The 18,992-nt window shown below is 71.9% G+C and overlaps 2 protein-coding genes across 2 annotated transcripts; both read left to right on the forward strand.

The window, feature by feature from the left end:
* The first annotated feature begins 639 nt into the window (after window positions 1-639).
* ITGA2B (integrin subunit alpha 2b) lies at window positions 640-9,383 on the forward strand. Its single transcript, XM_082331918.1, has 30 exons — window positions 640-911; window positions 989-1,146; window positions 1,224-1,321; window positions 1,409-1,574; window positions 1,647-1,696; window positions 2,112-2,157; window positions 2,351-2,479; window positions 2,566-2,613; window positions 3,056-3,099; window positions 3,243-3,302; window positions 3,653-3,705; window positions 3,838-4,046; window positions 4,220-4,402; window positions 4,494-4,539; window positions 4,632-4,736; window positions 4,860-4,915; window positions 5,015-5,166; window positions 5,534-5,647; window positions 6,349-6,419; window positions 6,499-6,646; window positions 7,055-7,147; window positions 7,255-7,334; window positions 7,449-7,523; window positions 7,593-7,695; window positions 7,767-7,919; window positions 8,007-8,117; window positions 8,221-8,334; window positions 8,528-8,635; window positions 8,712-8,834; window positions 9,065-9,383. Exons 1-30 carry the CDS (start codon window positions 745-747, stop codon window positions 9,158-9,160), a joined length of 3,159 nt encoding a protein of 1,052 aa, XP_082188044.1. The 5' UTR covers window positions 640-744; the 3' UTR covers window positions 9,161-9,383.
* Window positions 9,384-10,695: 1,312 nt separating this feature from the next.
* On the forward strand, window positions 10,696-18,806 carry FAM171A2 (family with sequence similarity 171 member A2). Its single transcript, XM_082332227.1, is given in 10 exon segments — window positions 10,696-10,805; window positions 13,266-13,493; window positions 14,952-15,044; window positions 15,121-15,279; window positions 15,360-15,536; window positions 15,663-15,779; window positions 15,994-16,120; window positions 16,771-17,464; window positions 17,466-18,046; window positions 18,718-18,806. Coding segments are annotated over 10 exon segments (2,331 nt in total). The 5' UTR covers window positions 10,696-10,705; the 3' UTR covers window positions 18,773-18,806.
* Window positions 18,807-18,992: the final 186 nt, after the last annotated feature.

Here is an 18,992-nt window from a genome sequence, read left to right on the forward strand (position 1 = left end):
CCTCTCCCTGCCGAGGCTTCCGCTGGGCCAGAGGGGCTCCCGGCAGCTCGAGGGCCCTAACCAAGCGCGTTAAATTAACGCCGCAAGTGGGCGAAGCCGAAGGGGACGCGTGGGTTCGGCCGAGCGGCTCCGTGGCCGTCGCTGCGGGGCTGGTCCCCAGCAGCCGCCGGAGACCCGACGGGGCACCTCCGCCGAGGGCAAGGCCCCCCCTTGTTCGCTTGGCTGGGGGCTGTCCCCCCGCCCTGCCACCGGGGCCATTTCCTCCGTCCGGTTGCAGAGGGGACCCTGGGGGGCGATGGACGGGGCCCCTGTGCCCCGTGGCTGTCCCCCCTCCCCGCCGCGCTTCCGCTGGCCGGGCTGCGGCCGCCTGTGCCCCGAGATAGGCAACCCACGGATTCGGCCCCGGTCTCCGGCGGAAGGAGGGTGGCGGGCGCAGGCCGTCGTGCCGCTTCCCGCCGTGGCCGTGTCCCCCCCAGCCGCTCGCCGTGTCCCCCGTGGCACTGCCACCCCCTGCCCCGCTCTGCCAGCCATGCCAGCCACCTCCGTCCCCCGGCCAAGAGCAGCGTGCCCCCCCTGCGCCCCCGTACCCCTCTGGCTCCCTGGCAGGAGCGGCTGTGCCTGCGGGGGGGCCCTTCCTGTGTCCCCCGTCCCCCCGTCCCGGTCCCCAGCTGCGTCCCCTGAGATAAGCAGGGGACACGCAGGGTTGGGCTGTGCCGGGGCCGCCGGCCGCATTTCAGAGAGGTGATGGGGGCTGCCGCCGGCGCTGCCGCCCTGCTCCGGGCCCTGCTGCTCCTCGGGGGGCTGCGCTCGGCCCCCGCCCTGCAGCTCTTCCAGGACCCCCGCACCGTGTACGAGGGACCCCCCGGCAGCTATTTTGGCTTCGCCCTGGATTTCCACATCACCGAGGGCAGGTAGGGAGACACCGGGGTGCCGGGCGCGGGCACAGCACCCGTTCCCCCCACCCCGACACCCGCTCTGCCCGCCCCAGGCCCAGCGTGGTGGTGGGGGCCCCCCGCGCCAACACCTCCCAGCCCGGCGTGGCTCAGCCCGGCGCCGTCTTCCTCTGCTCCTGGCCCGCCAACGGGACCGCCAACGAGTCCGCCAACAAGGCCACCCCCTGCCAGCCCCTCCCCATCGACGCCGCGGGTGCGTGGGTGCCATGGGTGACGGGTGGGCGCGGGGGGGCCGCCGGCCAGCACGCTCCCCATCTCCCGCTCCCCCAGGGGATGAGACCGAGACCCAAAACACCTTGGAGCTCCACACCTACAAGTCTCACCAGTGGCTGGGGGCGTCCGTCACCAGCTGGAACGGCAAACTGGTGGTGGGTGCACCCGGCGGGTGGGTGGGCACCCTTGGGTGGCGGCGGGGTGGGCACCCACCCTGTTCCTGTCCCCGTCCCCGTCCCCAGGCCTGCGCCCCGCTGCAGCACTGGAATGCGATGGACAGGCAACAAGAGGCTTTCCGCACCCCGACGGGCGCCTGCTTCGTGGGTGCCCCTGGGCTGCGCCGCGTCGCCTGGTACTCGCCCTGCCGCGACCAGCTCATGGCCAGCACCTACCGGGAGAGCTACTACGGTGAGGGCGGGTGGGTGGGGGCGGCGGGTGCCCCCCACCCCTGGTCGGTCTGACCCTGCCCTGTGCCCACAGCCTACGACAAGCGCTACTGTGAGATCGGCTTCAGCGCGGCCGTCACCCCGGTGAGATGGGTGCTTGGGGTGCCCACGGTGCCCCCGGGGATGCCCGTGGGGATGTCGCTGGGGACACAGAGGGTGTGGCTGGGGTGGTACCTGGGTGCGGGTGTTGGGTGGGGGATGCTGGAACGGGGATGCTCAGGTGGGGGTGTTAGGGAGGGGGATGCTGGAACGGGGATGCTCAGGTGGGGGTGCCAGGGAGGGGGATGCTTGGGTGCGGGATGCCAGGGTGGGAGATGCCAGGGTGGGAGATGCCAGGGAGGGGGATGCTTGGGTGGGGGATGCCAGGATGGGAGATGCCAGGGAAGGGGATGCTTGGGTGGGGATCTGGGGTGAGGGTGCCAGGGTAGGGGATGCTTGGGTGGGGGATGCTTGGGTGAGGGTGCCCCGGGGTGGATGCTGACGCCAGCTCGTCCCGCAGGACGGCATGCTGGTGCTGGGTGCCCCAGGCGGGTACTACTTCATGGGTGAGTCCTGCCTGCCAGGCGCTGCCACCCAGGCTGGCCAGTGCCGGGGTACCCACCTTTGGGTGGGCACGGCGGGAGGAGGGCACCCAGGATGGGGCACCTCCGTAGGTGCCACCTGCAGCGGCACTGGCAGCCCGGGGCGGGTGCCAACGGGCGCCCTGCCGGCACTGGCGCCCGTCCTGGTGTCCCCCAGGGCTCCTGTACTCGGTGGAGGTGGACGCCATCCTGACCCGCTTCCACGGCAAATCCCTGCTGTGGCCGGAGCGCCCGGGCCGCCCCACGGAGGAGCTGACGTCCAGCGCCTACAGGGACGGGTACCTGGGTGAGCAGCGGGCGTGGAGCAGCCCGGCCCCATGGCTGGCTCGTGCCGGGGCACGGCAGGGGTCACCGGTGCCCGTCTCCCCGCAGGGTACTCGGTGGCAGTGGGCGAGTTCGATGGCAATCCCAAAACCAAAGGTATGGCCAGGCGGGCGTGGGGGCCAGGGCCGCCTGCGGGGTGGGGATGGGCCCGGGGCACCCCGGGGCTCCAGGGTGCCCTCCCCTCCCACGGGCTCCGGGACACGGGCTGTGCCAGCTCAGGAGTCCTGTCGTCTCTGTGCCCCCATGCCCACCCCAGTGCCGGGGGTATCCCCGTGCCCCCATGCCCACCCCGGTGCCGGGGGTATGCCTGTGCCCACCCCGGTGCCGGGGGTATCCCCGTGCCCCCATGCCCACCCCGGTGCCGGGGGTATCCCCGTGCCCCCATGCCCACCCCGGTGCCGGGGGTATGCCTGTGCCCACCCCGGTGCCGGGGGTATCCCCGTGCCCCCGTGCCCACCCCGGTGCCAGGGGTATCCCCGTGCCCCCATGCCCACCCCGGTGCCACGGCGCGGGCACTCAGGGCTCTCCTCCCCCGCAGAGTACGTGGTGGGGGTCCCCAACAAGAGCAACACGAAGGGCGAGGTGAGAGGTGCCCGGTGCCGGGCTGTGTGGGGGTGCCCGGTGGCGGGGACACCGCTGTGGCTGGGCACCTCGGGGTGGCACCCCGGGACGGCACCCCGGGACAGGGACGGGGACGGGGACGGGGCCTGACGCTGCTCTCGCAGGTGGAGATCTTCAGTGTGGGGGTGACCCTGCGCCAGCTGCAGGGCATCGCCAGCGAGCAGGTACCCCCCTGCCCTGTGCCGGCACCCCACGGCACCCTGCCCCACTGCCCTGCCACCCCCCAGCACCCACAGCACCCTGCCCCACTGCCCCCTCGCCCCCAGTGCCTCCTCCACTGCCCCCAGTGCCCCCCTTACCCCACTGCCCCCCTCCAGCACCCTGTGGTGCCCACCGCCACCCTGCCCATTGCCCTGTCACCCCACAGCACCCAGCCCCCCCGGTGCTCCACCACCCCATAGCACCCCGGCACCCCCCAGCACCCACCTGCCCCCCTCACCCCACCACCGCCCTCCCCCAGCGCACCCCACGGTGCCCCTGGCCCAGTGCCACCCCCCACCCTGCCCCTTTCCAGGTGGCATCCTACTTCGGGCACACGGTGGCCGTGGCTGATGTCAACGGGGACGGGTGAGAGCCAGGACTTTGTCCCCCACCCTCATCCCCCATGGCGGCACCCTGGGGTGCTGCCCCCTGCCTGGTGCACCCCTGGGTGCCACCAGTCCCCAAACCTGGGGACCCTGACCCCCACGCCGGGCGCAGGCAGGACGACGTGCTGGTGGGTGCCCCGCTCTACATGGCCCGGCGCCCCGACGGCCAGCGCAGCGAGGTGGGACGCCTCTACCTCTACCTGGGCGGGGGGCAGCGGCCCCTCACCCGGCCCCCCCAGACCCTGACGGGCACCCACCCCTATGGCCGCTTCGCCGCCGCCATCGCCAGCCTCGGGGACCTGGACAAGGACGGCTACGGCGGTAACACCGGCCTGGCACGGGGGTGGGGGTGGGGGGGCTGTGCCAGGGGACGTGCCACCCCCTGCCCCGGTGCCCGGTCTAAAGCATTGGGGAAACTGAGGCAGGAGCACCTGGGCAGGTGGTGGTGCCGGGATGGGGCACCCGGTGGGTGCTCATGTCCCCTGTGTCCCCAGACGTGGCCGTGGGTGCCCCGTTGGGGGGTGATGGTGGCAGCGGGCAGGTCTTCATCTTCCGCGGGCAGAGCGAGGGTTTGATGCCGGTGCCCACCCAGCGCCTCGACAGCCCCTTCCCCGGCCCGGCCGCCTTCGGCTTCGCCCTGCGCGGTGCCACCGACCTGGACAGCAACGGCTACCCGGGTACGGCCCCGCCGTGTGGCCACTGCCATGCCACCCCAGTGCCACCCCGGTGCCACCCACCCCGTCACCGACCCCCTGCTTGTCCCCACAGATCTGCTGGTGGGGGCTTACGGGGCAGCCAAGGTGGCCGTGTACCAGTGAGTGCCCGTCCCGCCGGCTCCGGCGGCAGCACGGCCCGGGAGGCCCCTGCCCGGGTCCTTGGCACCTCAGCTCTGTCCCCGTGTCCCAGGGGACAGCCCGTGGTGGTGGCTCGGACCCAGCTGAGTGTCCCCGACGGGCTGAACCCCGAGATCCTGGCGTGTGTCCTGCCTGGATCCAGCACCCACGTCAGCTGGTGAGCCATGCGATGGGGACACGGCCATGGGGACACCGCCGTGGGGACACCACTGGCATGGGGACATCGCCCTGGGGACGGCAGCAGGTCCCTGAGCACCCCTGGGTGCTGTCCCCCTCGCAGCTTCTCCGTGGTGCTGTGCGTCAGCGTGACGGGCCAGCGCATCCCCCAGAGAATCCGTGAGTGCCAGCGTCACTCTGGGGGGACAAGGGGCACCGCTGGGGTGGCACCAGGGGTGGCACCGCTGCCATGCCCCCCCGCCCGCTGTGCCCTGCCAGGCCTCGACGCCGAGCTGCAGCTGGACCGGCTGAAGCCCAGGCTGTCCCGGAGGGTCCTGATGCTGCAGGGCCACCAGTCGTCCTGGCACGAGGCGCTGGTGCTGGCCCCGGGGTCGCCCCCGCTGTGCCGCAACCTCACCGCCTACCTGCGGGTACGGGGACGCTGCCAGCGCGGGCTGGCGTGGGTGGGGACAGTGGCATCCCCAGCCAGGATGGGGACAGTGGCATCTCCAGCCAGGATGGGGACAGGGATGGGGACAGTGGCATCTCCAGCCAGGGAGGGTGGAGGACAGGGATGAGGACAGTGGCATCTCCATCGAGGGAGGGTGGAGGACAGGGATGGGGACAGTGGTGTCCCCAGCCAGGGAGGGTGGGGGACAGGGATGGGGACAGTGGTGTCCCCAGCCAGGGAGGATGGGGACAGGGATGGGGACAGCAGCGCGGGGCGGGTGGGGGTCCCGGGGCGGGGTGGTGGGTGCGGGGTGCCCACCGGGGTGCTCTGCCCATGGGTGCCCCCAGGACGAGGCCGACTTCAAGGACAAGCTGAGCCCGGTCGCCCTGAGCCTGAGCCTGGCGCTGCCCGGGGGGGCCCCGGGGCTGGTGCTCTACGGGAACACCCTGGTGCACGCGCAGGTAGGGGGGACGCGGCTGAGCTGGGGACATCGCCGCGTGCCCGGGGTGGGCACGTCCCCACGGCTGGGCCAGCGCACGTGTGGGTACCCCCAGCCCGGGGCACCCGCTGCCACTGCTGTGCTCCAGCCCCACGGTCCCCAGCCTGGCCCCGCTGTCCCCAACCCTTCCCCGGGACATAGCCCCTGCGCTCCCTGCTGTCCCCAGCGTCTCTGTGGGATGTCCCCCCTGCCTCCCTGCTGTCCCTGCTCCCTCCTCAGGTTGTCCCTCCAGTCCCCCCCACTGTCCCCAGTACCCCCCCGGGATGTGCTCCCTACCCTCCCTGCTGTCCCCAGTTGCTCCCTGGCATGTCCCCCCGACCAAACCTCTGTGTCCCCAACCCCTCCCCGGGATGTCCCCCTGTCTGTCCCTGCTCCCTCCTTGGGGTGTGCCCCCAGTACCTGCTTCTGTCACCAGTCCCTTGCTGGGATGTCCCCTCTGTACCCCACACTATCCCCAATCCCTCCCCATGATGTCCCCCCAGTACACCCCACTGTCCCCAGTCCCTCCCCACGACGTCCCCTCTGTAGCCCCCACTGTCCCCAGTAGCCCCCCGGGATCTGCCCTGCTGTCCCCACCACCTCCCCTGCATGTCCCCGCTGTACCTCCTGTTGTCCCCAGTGACTCCCCATCCCGCACCCCCCACTGTCCCCCGCCCCCCCCAGACCCACATCATACTGGAGGACTGCGGCGAGGACAACCTCTGCGTCCCCGACCTCCACCTGACTGCCAACACGTGAGCGCCCGGGTGGGCGAGGGTGGGTGCCCGCTGTCCCCTCAGGGTGCTGACCCCTGTCCCCGTGTCCCCCCCCAAGGCCCAGCAGGCGCCTGCTCATCGGGGCGGAGGCCGTGCTGCGCCTGCGTGCCGTCGCCAGCAACGTGGGCGAAGGAGCCTTCGAGGCCGAGCTGCGGGTGCAGCTGCCCCCCGGCACCCACTACCAGGCGGCCCGCAGTAGCATCCTGGTGGGTGCCCAGTGGAGGGGTGTCGGGGGGGGGCAGGGCTGGGGGGGGCTTACACCCTCCCCTTGGTGGCCGCCACCCTCCGTGTGGGTGCCCAGGGGTGCTGGGTGCCAGGGGTGCCGGGTGCCAGGGGTGCCTGGGCTGGGGGACTCATGCCCTGCCCTTGGTGGCCACCACTCTCTGTGGGGGTGCCCAGGGGTGCTGGGTGCCAGGGTGCCCAGGGTGCCCAGGGTGCCCAGGGTGGGGGGGCTCATGCCCTGCCCTTGGTGGCCACCACCCTCCGTGTGGGTGCCCAGGTGTGCTGGGTGCCAGGGGTGCCCTGGGATCGGGCCCTCGGACCGTATGGGTCCCCAGGGTGGTTGGTGCATGGGGGGGGTCCATGTGTCACCCCCCCGTGTCCCCAACCCGTAGGGGCAGGAGAAGCTGAGCTGCAACCCCAGGAAGGAGAACGGGAGCCACGTGGTGCTCTGCGAGTTGGGCAACCCCATGAAAGCGGGCGCCAGGGTAAGGGGATGTGGGGTCCCCCCCCCAAGCCCAGCACCCTGGCGTCGGGGCTGGGCACGGCCGGCGGTGGTCGGTCACCCACCCACCCTCTCGCTGACACCCCCCAGATCACCGTGGACATGGAGCTGAGCGTGTCCGGGCTGGAGGACATGGGCGATGCCATCACCTTCCAGCTCCAGCTGCGGAGGTGACACCGTGCCAGCCCCCCGTCCCCCCGCCCCGTGCCCACCGTTGGGACCCGGGCACCCGGGACTTGGTGGCCTCAGCGTGTCCCCAAACTTACCCCACCGTGTCCCCGCAGCAAGAACAGCCCCAGCCCCGCCAACGCGTCGGTGACGGTGCCCGTGGAGGCGCAGGCGGCAATGGAGCTGCGAGGGTGAGGGTCTGGGGGGACACCGGGGACCGGGGGGGCCACGGGGTGACACTGACCCCCCTCTCCTGCCAGCAACTCCCTGCCTGCCACCACGGTGCTGCCCGCGAGCTGGCACAGGGTGGAGGGCAGCCGGCGGCTCGAGGACCACGGCATCAAGGTGGAGCACGTCTACCAGGTGGGGTGCTGCACCCATGGGTGCCCGGGGGACTGTCCCCTCCCCGGTGTCACCTCACCGCCCTCCTGCAGCTCCACAACAAGGGTCCCAGCACCGTCAGCGGGGTGACCCTGCGCCTCGCCGTCCCCAGCCAGCTGGGCGGCCGCATCCTGCTCTACCTGCTGGAGCTGGGCACCGAGGGGGGCATGAACTGCACCAACCCACCCGACCTCAACGCCGAGCAGGTAGGGTGCTGCCTGGGGACTGGCGCCCACCCGCTGGGTGCTGGGTGGGTGTCAAGGTGGTGCCCCCCACCCCTTATCTCCTTCCAGCTGGAGATCCCCCGGCCCACGAGCGCAGCACCCCAAAATGGCACCCACCAGCGGGAGCGCAGGGAGGTGGAGGAGCCGCCGGGTGCCGGGCTGGAGGAGCCTGTCCCCGTGGTGAGCGGGTGCTCCCCGGGGACCTGCAGCCCGTAATGGGTGCGGGGGGCTGGGGGATGCCCCCCAGGGTGGGGGTCAGGGTGACGCCTGCCGTGTCCCGCAGGACTGCAGCAACGCCACGTGCGTGGGCATCGCCTGCTGGGTGCCCAGCCTGGCCAAGGACCAGCGGGCGCTGGTGAGCGTCCGTGCCCTGCTCTGGATGGACACACTACAGCAGGTATTGTCCCCTGCTGTCTCCCCAGCGTGTCCCCACCATGTCCCACCATGTCCCCTCCTGCATGGTGGTCCAGAGACCAGCCCTGGGGACGCCGGGTGTGGGGCCATGGGTGCCCCGTTGGCTGCCAGCACCCCTGACACCATGTCCCTGTGTGTCCCTATGTGTCCCCACGTGTCCCCATGTCCGTCCCCAGCGGGAGCACCTCCTGAAGCAGTTCCTCATCCAGTCGCAAGCCTGGTTCAACACCTCGGCCATGCCCTACCGCGTCCGGCCCCGCGTCCTGCCCACCGGGGAGGCCACGGTAGGGCTGGCATGGGCACAGGGGACACGGGGACCGGTGGTGCTGGCGGCGATGTCACCCACCTATCCCTCCGCAGGCTGTCACCGAGGTGGTGCGCACCAACCCCGGGGGCGAGGCGGCCGTGCCGGTGTGGTGGGTGGTGCTGGGGGTCCTCGCCGGGCTCCTGCTCCTCACCCTCCTCATCCTCCTCATGTGGAAGGTGAGTGGGCAGGGCAGGAACGATGGCACTGGTGACACTGGGGACACCAGTGGGTGGTGGGAGCCTGATGGCACTGGAGGGACGCAGGAAATGGGAGGTGGGAGGCACAGGGTGGGGGGCAGCACCTGGGGTGATGCCATGGGGTCCCCTGGGGGTGATGTGGTGGGGTCCCCTGGGGGTGACACCGCAGGGTCCCCTGGGGCTGGGCTGTCACCGGGTCCCTCTTCCAGACGGGATTCTTCAAGAGGACACGGCCGCCCGCCGAGGAGGACACGCAGGAGCTGGCACCCGGCCAGGCCCAGGAGCCAGGGGGTGCCCAGGGCTAGCGGGGTCCCTGGGGTCCCCTTGCGCCCCCCCGGCATGCCCCCATGTCCCAGCCCTGATGTCCCCAGCACCCCTGGGTGCCAGTGGGACACAGCGCCCATGCCCCAGCCCCCATGTCCCCAGCACCCCTGGGTGCCAGTGGGACACAGCACCCATATCCCATGTCCCCAGCACCCCTGGTGCTGGGGGATCCAGCACCCCACTGCTGCCCCTGGACAATAAATCTCTGCCTGGCACCGTGGTGGGGTGACGTGGGGGTGCCCCCCCAGGACCTGTGCCACGGGGGGGCCTGGGGAGGGGACCGGCCACACGGGGGGGTGAATAGGGACAGTGGGTGCCTTTTGGGGACCCCCGTGTGCCCGTTGGGGTGCCCAAGGGGCCTGGGTGCCTCCGCACAGGCCTGGCTGGGGGGGGGCTGGTACCGGGTGGGTGCCAGGGTGGGGAGCGGGTGGGTGTGGTGGTGGTGTTGGGGTGCTGGTACCGGGGGTCAGTGCCAGGATGCCGGTACTGGTAGTGGGGGTCAGTCCTGGGATGCTGGTGCAGTACTGGGGGCCAGTGGTGGTACTGGGGTCAGTGCCGGGTTGACGGTGCGGTACTGGGGGCCGGTACCAGGGTGGGTGCCAGTACTGGGGCCAGTCCCGGGATGCTGGTGCCGTACTGGGGCTAGGTATGGGAGTTGGTGCTGGTACCAGTGCCAGTCCCAGGATGCTGGTGCTGGTACGGATGGGTGGTGCCAGTCCCAGGGCCAGTCCCAGGATGCTGGTGCCGTACCGGGGCTGGGTATGGGGGTCGGTGCCGGTACCGGGGTCGGTGCTGGTACCAGGGTCAGTTCTGGTACCGGGGTCAGGGCCGGGTTGCTGGTGCGGTACCAGGGGCTGGTACCAGGGGTGGGTGCCAGTACCGGTGCCAGTCCTGGGATGCCGATGTGGTCCGGGGGGGGCCCTGGGATGCCAGTGGTGGTACCGGGGCCAGTGCTGCATTGCTGGTGCAGTACCGGGAGCTGGTACCGGGGCCAGTCCCGGGATGCCGGTGCCGGTACTGACGGGTGGTGCCAGTACCAGGGTCAGTCCCGGGATGCTGGTGCTGTACCGGGGTCGGCGCTGGTACCGGGGTCGGTCCCGAGATGCCGGTACCGGTAGTGGGGGGCCAGTCCCGGGATGCTGGTGCTGTACCGGGGTCGGTGCCGGTACCGGGGTCAGTCCCAGGATGCCGGTACCAGTAGTGGGGGCCAGTCCCGGGATGCTGGTGCCGTACCGGGGGTGGGTACGGGGGTCGGCGCCGGTACCGGGGCCGGTGCCGGGATGCCGGTGCGGTCCCGGGGGCCGATGCCCATCCCGGGGCCGGTCCCGGGAAGCCGGTGCCGGTCCCGAGCGCCGGTGCCGGGGCTCGGGGCGGGCCCGGGGGTGGGGGCCGGGGCCGGGGCGGGGCGGGCGGCCGTGCCCGGCGGCACCGGCAGGTGGAGCCCGGTCCCCGCGGCGGCGGCGGGCGGAGCGGGCCGGGCGGGCCGGGCCGGGCCGGGCATGGCGGGGTAACGGCGCGGAGCGACCATGCGGCCCCGCCGCCTCCTGCCGCCGCTGCCGCTGCTGCTGCTGCTGGTGGCCGCGGGCGGGCGGCGGGCGCGGGGCGCGGCGGAACCGGGAGCGCACGGTGAGCGCGGCCTTTGTGTGCGGGGGACCCCGACCCCCGCCGGCCCCTGCATCCCCCATCCCCGCCCGCCCCGCCCCGGCCCGCCGGGATCGGGCCCCCTCCCCTCCCCACCCCCCCGGCTGCCCCCCCCCCCCGCGGCTGGCTGTCCGTCCGTCCCCGGCTGTCTGTCTGTCTGTCTGCCCCCCCCCCCCCCCCTCCCCGGGCGGTTCTGGCCACCGGCGGGTGTAGGGTGCTGGGTGGGGGGTCCTGGGGAGCGGCTGGGGGTGCAGGAGGGTGGGTGGGGGTCCTGGGCAGCGCCTGGGGCTGCAACACGATGGGTGGGGGTCCCAGGCCGTGGGGTGCAGGAGGGGGGGGTGGGGGTCCTGGGCAGCGCCTGGGGATGCAATTGGGTGGGTGGGGGTCGTGGAGAGAGCCTGGGGTGCGAGAGGGTGTGGGGGGGTCTCAGACCATGGTGGGTGGGGGTCCTGGGCAGCTCCAGGGAGTGCAACATGGTGGGTGGGGGTCCCAGGCCAGTGGGTGCCAGGATGATGGGTGGGTGGGGGGTTTTGGACAGAGCCTGGGGGTGCAACGTGATGGGTGGGGATCCCAGGCCATAGGGTGCGGGATGGTGGGTGGGGGTCGTGGACACAGCTTGGGGTGCAAGGTGATGGGTGGGGGTCCCAGGCCATGGGGTGCAGGAGGATGGGTGGGGGTCCTGAGCAAGTCTTAGGGGTGCAACATGGTGGGTGGGGGTCCCAGGCCAGTGGGTGCCAGGATGATGGGTGGGTGGGGGGTTTTGGACAGAGCCTGGGGGTGCAACGTGATGGGTGGAGGGTCCCAGGCTATAGGGTGCGGGATGGTGGGTGGGGGTCGTGGACACAGCTTGGGGGTGCAGGATGGCGGGTGGGGGTCCTGAGCAGCACCCGGGGGTGCAGGATGGGGGGGGATCCTGGGTGGGGTGCGGGAGTCACCCACCCCGTTGCAGGCCCCTCTGCCCGCTCCTGGCAGGCAGGGCGGGCCTTGGGGTGCAACGCGCCACTTTAGGGACCCCGTGGCTCCCCGTGACCCCTCACCCGCACCCCAAACCCTCCTGGCAGGGCCCCTGTGCCGGGGGAGGTGTGCGGGGGGGTGAGATGGGGGGCAGTGGGGTGGGGAGGGGTCCCTGACCCTGGCACGGCCGCAGCCCCATCCTGCCCGCGCTGGCTCAGCTCTCCGGCTGGCGTCACCCGTGCCCGTCCCCAAGGGGTGGCAGCGGTGACGGGGCGCGGGGCCGGGCGCCTGGGTCCCGCTCCCACCCCAGGGCCTGGCACCCCCCTGCCCATCCATCATGGAGCTGTGGGGTCGTACTGGGAGGAACTGGGAGGCCGGCAGAGTGCCAGCATGCCCCGTGGTGGCTGTGCCACCAGCTGGGGACCCCTTGGCGATGGTGGGGAGCTTGTGCCCGTGGGGGCAGGGCGGGGGGGGGCTGTACCCCCCGTGCTGGGGAGTGGCACCCTGGCCCCCTCTCTCCGGAGGACACCGGGGGGTGGCTGTCGGTGCCAGCTGTCCCCCGGCAGCTGCGGGTAGCCGGCATGTGGCTGCGGGGACATTCCTGCCCCCCGGGTGCTGCCTGTCCCTGGTATGTGGGGGGACGCCCCCCAGGCCCGACCCACCCCAGCGCGCCGCCGAAGCAGCTGCTGCAAATTCCTCCCCTCGCCCATTGCCACATCTGGGCAACATCTGGGCGGGGGGGGGGAGGTTTGGTTGCCCAGTGGTGTGGGGGCTTTTGGGGGGCAGGATGCTGCCGGGGGGGGACACGGGGTCCCGAAAGCGCCCGGGGGCTGCGGGATGAAGGAGGTCGTTGCCAGGGTGACAGCACCCGAGCTGGGCCGGCTGCCAAGGGCTGCGGGCTCATGCGCAGGATGGCGCCGGCACGGGGGGGCCGGGGGCACGGGGGGTGTGGGGACCCCCCCAAGCCGTGCCCATCCCTGCCCTGCATCGGGGACTGGGGTGGGGGACCCATCCCTGGGCTGCTGGTGGGGCCCACTGGGGTGGAGACCCCCCGAACTCGTGACATGTGTGAGCTGCACCCTGAGGGGGAATGGCCCTGCCTGGCCCCTTGCAGGGGATTTTGGGGGGGACACGGCTGGGTGCACCCACCCGCGTGGGCACGGCACCCGGGAGGAATAACCCCCCGTCCACCCGCTTCGGGGGCACAGGGTGGGCACAGGGGTGACGCCCACAGCCCCCAGGACGGTGCCCGCTGTCTTGCTGGGATGTGCCTGGGACCTTACTGGGGTGGTGGCCATGACCCATGAGTGTGGTGGCCATGATCCACTGGGATGGGTCCCACCACCCTGCCGGGATGGTGCCCAGGACCCCCCAGGATGGGTCCCACCGCCCTGCTGAGGTGGTGCCCCCCACCCCATCCGCAGGGCACGCTGGGGGGTGCCCATCGCCATGCGGGGTGCCCGCACCCACGCGTCACCCGTGTCCCCGCAGAGGTGCTGCTGAAGGTGCAGGTGTACGAGAGCGGGACGCTGGCCCCGCTGGCCCAGGCCACCCTGGAGGTCTTTGGCAACCGCAGCTCGCTGGCGGCCGGCACCACCGACCACGAGGGCGCCGGCGTCCTGCCCGTCCCCTACCGCCTGGGCACCTGGGTCCTCGTCACCGCCGCCCGCCGTGGCTACGTCACCGCCTCCGTCCCCTGGCGTGTCAACAAGCTGCCGCGTGAGTGACTGGGACCCCCAGCTCTTACGGGGGACCCCAGCCCCTTACTGGGGGCTCTGACCCTTATGGGTGGCCCTGATCCCTTACTGGGGTGCTCTGAGCCCTTAGTGGGGACCCCAGCCCCTTACTGGGGGGGCTCTGATGCTTATGGGGGTCCCCATTCCCTTATCGGGGGGGGGGGGCTCTGAACCCTTATGGGGGACCTAACCCCTTACTGGGGGGGCTCTGAGCTCCTATTGGGTACCCCAACCCCTTACTGGAGGGCTCTGAGCCCTCACAGGGGGCCCCAACCCCTTACTGGGGGGCTCTGAGCCCTTATGGGGGGCCCTGAGTCTTCACTGTGGGAGTTGGTTCCTTATGGGGCACTCCGATCTCTTACAGGGGCCCTGACCCCTTACTGGGGGAACTGGTCCCTTACTGGACGCCTCAATCCGTTATGGGGGGGCCCAATCCCTTGATGGGGGAGGCCCTTGATCCCTTCCTGGGACACCCCACCCCCCCCCACCCCCCCCCAATCCCTTCCTGGGGACCCCAGTCCTTTCCTAGGACCCCAGTCCCTTCCTGGGGCCCCCCAGTCCCTTACTGGGACCCCAGTCTCTTTCTGGTGACCCCAAAGGGCTTTTGGGGAGAGGGGTCCCATTTAGAGGGGTGTTTGGGGGGGTCTGGCCCCTTCAAGAGGGGATGGCCATGTCCCGGTGACCCCGAAGTCCCCCCATCCCGGCGCGGGGGGGCCCAGAGGTGGCACCCTGGGCTGGGTGCCAGCCCTTGTCCCCGGGGCCATCACGGGGCAGGGGGGTGGTGGTGGAGCGCAGGGTGGCATCGATGGGGTCACCTTGCTGGGGGGGTGGGACATGTGGGAGCGCTCGGGGGGGGTGCAGGGGTGGGGTGCAGGGGTGGGGGTGCATTTGGTGGGCGAGGCTGGGGATGGGGGTTGCTGAGGATTTGGGACGTGCAAGGGAACGGGGGTGTGCGCAAGGATTGGGGTGCAGGGGGGTGTGCAAAGGTAGGAGTGCATGGGGTGTGCAAGGCTCGGGGTGTATAAGGATCGGGGTGCATGGGGTGTGCAAGAATTGGGGGGTGCGGGGTTCTGCAAAGATTGGGGTGCATGGGGTGTGCAAGGATTGGGGATGTGCACGGGTGTGCCAGGACTGGGGGTGTGCACGGGCAGGGGGCACACGGGGACTGGGAGGCGGGGGGTGTGCAAGGATCAGGGTGTGCAAGGATGGGGTGCGCACCCCCCGCCCGCTGCCTGCCCCTGTCCCCGTCCCTGTCCCCGTCCCTGTCCCCATCCCTGTCCCCACGTCCATCCCACCCCTTGCTGCCTTATTCCCCCCTCCCACCCACCCCGATATCAGGCTCTGCTGGGCCCATCATCCCCCCCCCCCCATCAGCACCCTCCTAACTTGGGGGGGGGCAGGCAGGTATTTTTGGGGTCCCCCATCACCCCCTCCCTTGCAGTCTACGCCTCCATCAGCCTCTACCTGCTCCCCGAGCGCCCCGCCACCCTCATCCTCTACGAGGACCTGGTCCAAATCCTCCTGGGATCCCCAGGTGAGCGATGGGGATGGGGGGGGGTGACACCACCCTCTCTGGGTGCTGCCACCCACCTTGTCCCCCCCCCCCCCAGGTGCCCGGGGGCAGCCGTGGGCGCAGTTCCCGCGGCGGGCGGCCCGCCTGCCCCGCAGCTCCACGTACAGCCAGCTCGCCGCGTCCCTCACCGCCGCCACTGGCCCCAGCCTGGCCCGCGCCTTCCCCGCCTTCCTCGGGGCCGAGCAGGACGGCAGCGGTACGGGGACGCCGGGGGGCTTGGTGGGGACACCCCGAGAGGTCATCCCATATGTACGTCCCCGTCACTTGTCCCCGCAGCCAATGCCACCTGGCTGGAGCTGGCACCCGTGGCGGCTCTCAGTGTCCATCTCTTCACCGGGAACGGGACGGAGGTGCCGCTGGCCGGCCCCGTCCACCTGTCCGTCCCTTTGGCCCCCGACGCCGGGCCGGTGGTGGCCACCAGCGTGCCGGCCTGGCGGTTTGACCCCAAGAGCGGTGAGTGCTGGGTGGAGGGTGGCGGGGGGGGGTGGCACGGCTCCTGCCGGGGATGGCGGCGGCGGGGGTGATGAGTTTGGGGGGTCTCAGCCCACCAGGGTGGGGGACGGACGTGTCTCCCTGCAGGGCTGTGGATGCGTAACGGGACGGGGCTGATCCGTAAGGAAGGCCGGCAGCTCTACTGGACCTTCGTCTCCTCCCAGTTGGGATACTGGGCAGCGGCTCTGCCCTCTCCCAGCACAGGTAGGGTGACACCCATGGGTGCCCCCAGCCTGGGTGCCCCTGTCCCCGTGGATGGGCTGTTCTGGGGGGGGTGGCAGCACCCCAGGGTGAATGGGGGGGAACGGGTGGGAGGGGGGTGAAGGACCCCCATCCCCTGGGGTGCGGGTGGGTGCAGCCCCGGGGTGCTCTTGCTGGGGGGGGTGCCCATGCCCCACCCAACCCCGCTGTCCCCCAGGGCTGGTGGCAATGGCGGCGGGCGTGACAGACATCACCACCTACCACACCATCTTCCTCCTCACCATCCTGGGCGCGCTGGCCCTACTCGTCCTCATCCTCCTCTGCCTCCTCATCTACTACTGCAGGTCAGTACCCCCTGCCCGGCACCCTCGGGGTCCCGACCACAGCCTGGGGGGGGGGCACTGCCTGCCTGGCACCCTTGGGTGTGCCGGGGGGGGGGGGGGGGCAGCACCTGCCTGGCACCCTATAGCTGGGTATTTGGGGGGGGGGGGGGGGCAGAACCCGCCTGGCACCCTATAGCTGGGTATTTGGGGGGGGGGGGGGCAGCACCTGCCTGGCACCCTATAGCTGGGTATGGGGGGGGGGGCGGCAGCACCCACCTGGCACCTCCTGGCACCCTATAGCTGGGTATGGGGGGGGGCGCTGCCAACCTGGCACCCTTGGGTGTCCTATAGCTGGCTATGGGGGGGGGAACCAGCATTCCCTGGCACCCCTGGGACCCTATACTGGCTATGGGGGGAGCCACCACCCCCTGGCACCCCTAGGTGCCCTATAGCTGGCTATAGGAAGGGGGCACCACCCTCCCAGCACCCCGGGTGCCCTATAGCTGGCTTTGCGGGGCTGCACCACCTCCCCGCACCCCTGGGTGCCCTATAGCTGGCTGCAGCTCCCGCCTTTAGCACCCTACAGCAGGTGAGGGAGGCGGGTGGGGTGGGGGACCCCAGCACCCCCTACGCCCCCCCCATGGGGTGACCCCGCCGCCGTCTCCCCGCAGGCGGCGGTGCCTGAAGCCGCGGGCGCAGCACCGCAAGCTGCCGCTGCCGGGGCCGCTGGACGCCGCCCGACGGGACCAGGCCACCTCGGTGTCCCAGCTGGACCTCCTCTGCGGTGGCAGCCACCTGGAGACCGCCTCCTCGGGGGGGGACACCGACCTCCCCACCCCCGGTTTACCCCCCCCGGCCCGTGACCTCCCCACTGCCCGGCCGGACTTCTTCCAACCACCGGCCCCCCCCCAGCTCCGTGCCGGCCCCCGGACCCCCGCCGGCACCCTGGCCCCCCGCCGCCGCCAGCCCCCCGCCCCGGAGGACTATGGGCGCCCCGGCGAAGCCTTCGGCCTCAGGGCCGCCCGCTCGGTGGACGGGCTCCAGCCGTCGGACGAGCATCCCCGGGGGACCCCCGCTATCCCCCCCCGGCCCCCCTCACCCCCGGTGTTTTCCCGTTACGGGGGGCAGCCAAGCGAGCACCCGCTGCCCGAGCCCCCCCCTCGCCCACCCTCGCTGGCCCCCCCGGGTCCCCTCCTCCTCTGCGGCCCCTTGGACCGGGGCGGGGGGCCGGAGGATGTCTACCGGGGGGTGATGCCCACCCTCCTCATCCCCGCCCGGTACATGCGCCTGGCCCCCGGCGAGCCGGAGGCTCCCCCCGAAAGCGATGGGGGACCCGGTTCGACGGTGGCGACGGCTGCCCCGCCACCCCCCCCCATCCTCCGGGCAACCATTTGAGGACGGGGAAAATTGGGGGGGGACTCGTGCCCCGCAACCGGTGAGCGGCTCGGTGGCCATCCCGGTGCTGCTGGACGGGTCGGCGGTGGCCCAGCTCAACGGGGAGCTGCAGGCGCTGGCGGGGCAGCAGTTATTAGAATTGGGGGGGCCGCCCCCCCCGAGAGCTTGGTTCGTCTCCTTGGACGGCCGTTCCTCCCAGGTCCGGCATTCCTACATCGACCTGCAGGGCGGCGAGAGGGGGTCCGGCCCCGCGCCCCCACCCCGTCTCCCCCGGGGAGTCGGAGGTGGGGGTGAGGATGGAGGGACCCGACCCCCCCTTCCCGTCGCCTCCCCCGAGGACAGCTCGCTGGCCCCCTTGCTGGAAGCGGGGAGCGGGGGGCGGCGAGGGGGGGGCAGCGGGCGCAGCAGCGCCAGCGAAGCCCCCCGCGACTCCCTGACCAGCCCCGAGGAAGAGGCGCTGGCGGAGGCGGGCGAGGGGGGAGACGAAGGGGGCGACCGTAAGAGCCCCTGGCAGAAGCGGGAGGAGCGGCCGCTGATGGTCTTCAACGTCAAGTGAGTGGTGGGGGGGGGCCTCTGGCCCCGGGGGGAGCTGTGGGACCCTGGGGGGTGGTGGGTGCACTGCTACTGTCACCCTGTCCTGCCACCGTCCCATCCTACTGCCATCCCATCGCACCACTACGCTGTCCTGCCACCCCCGTCCCATCCCACCGCCATCCCAGCCAGCCACCACCTCATCCCAGCCAGCCACCACCTCATCCCACCACATCACCCTGTCACCATATCGTCTTGTCACTGTCCCATCCCACCACCATCATCCCAGCCCACCACCATCCCATCCAGCCATCTCGTCCCACCACCACACCATCCTGCCACCGCTGTCCCACCCTGTCACCGTCCCACCCCACCGCTGTCACCCCATCCAACCACCCTTCTGTCCCACCAGTCCTGTCCCACCACCCCCATCCCACCCTGCCTGTCCCTTGTCCCCAGGGGAGGGGGCAGAGGGACAAGCCCCAGGTCACTGCTGTCCCTATGTGCTTAGGACCCCCCCCGGGTATCGTGTCCCCCCCAGTGCCACCGGGCTCTGCCACATGGGGTCCTGCTGTCCCGTCCCCCCCCCATGACATTGCCATTCACCTCCCTGTCTTTTGGGGGGGGACGACACAAGAACTGTGTGTGTCCCCCCCAAGTCCTGAGCCGTGTCCCCACTTGTGTCCCTGCAGGGCGGGGGGGGCTGGCAGTGCCCCCCGGGCCAGCGGTGCCTCCAAGCTGCCGTAGGAGCCGGGGGGGGGGGGGGTCCCTGTCCCCCCCCAGCCTCGCCTCCCCCCCACCCCCTTGGCTTTGGATTTTAATCGTGTTTCTAAACGTTTTCTACGTGGCGAGGAAGAAGAGGGGCCGGCTGGGGCTGGGGGGACACGGGGACCCCCCCTCCCCGGGCACCGCCTGCCCCCGGCCGGGCTGGGCAGGGAGCCGCTGCCTGCGCCTGCCTGCACGTCCC

Source organism: Platalea leucorodia (genome assembly GCF_965183815.1).
Source record: "Platalea leucorodia genome assembly, chromosome: 22".
Taxonomy (NCBI): Eukaryota; Metazoa; Chordata; class Aves; order Pelecaniformes; family Threskiornithidae; genus Platalea; species Platalea leucorodia.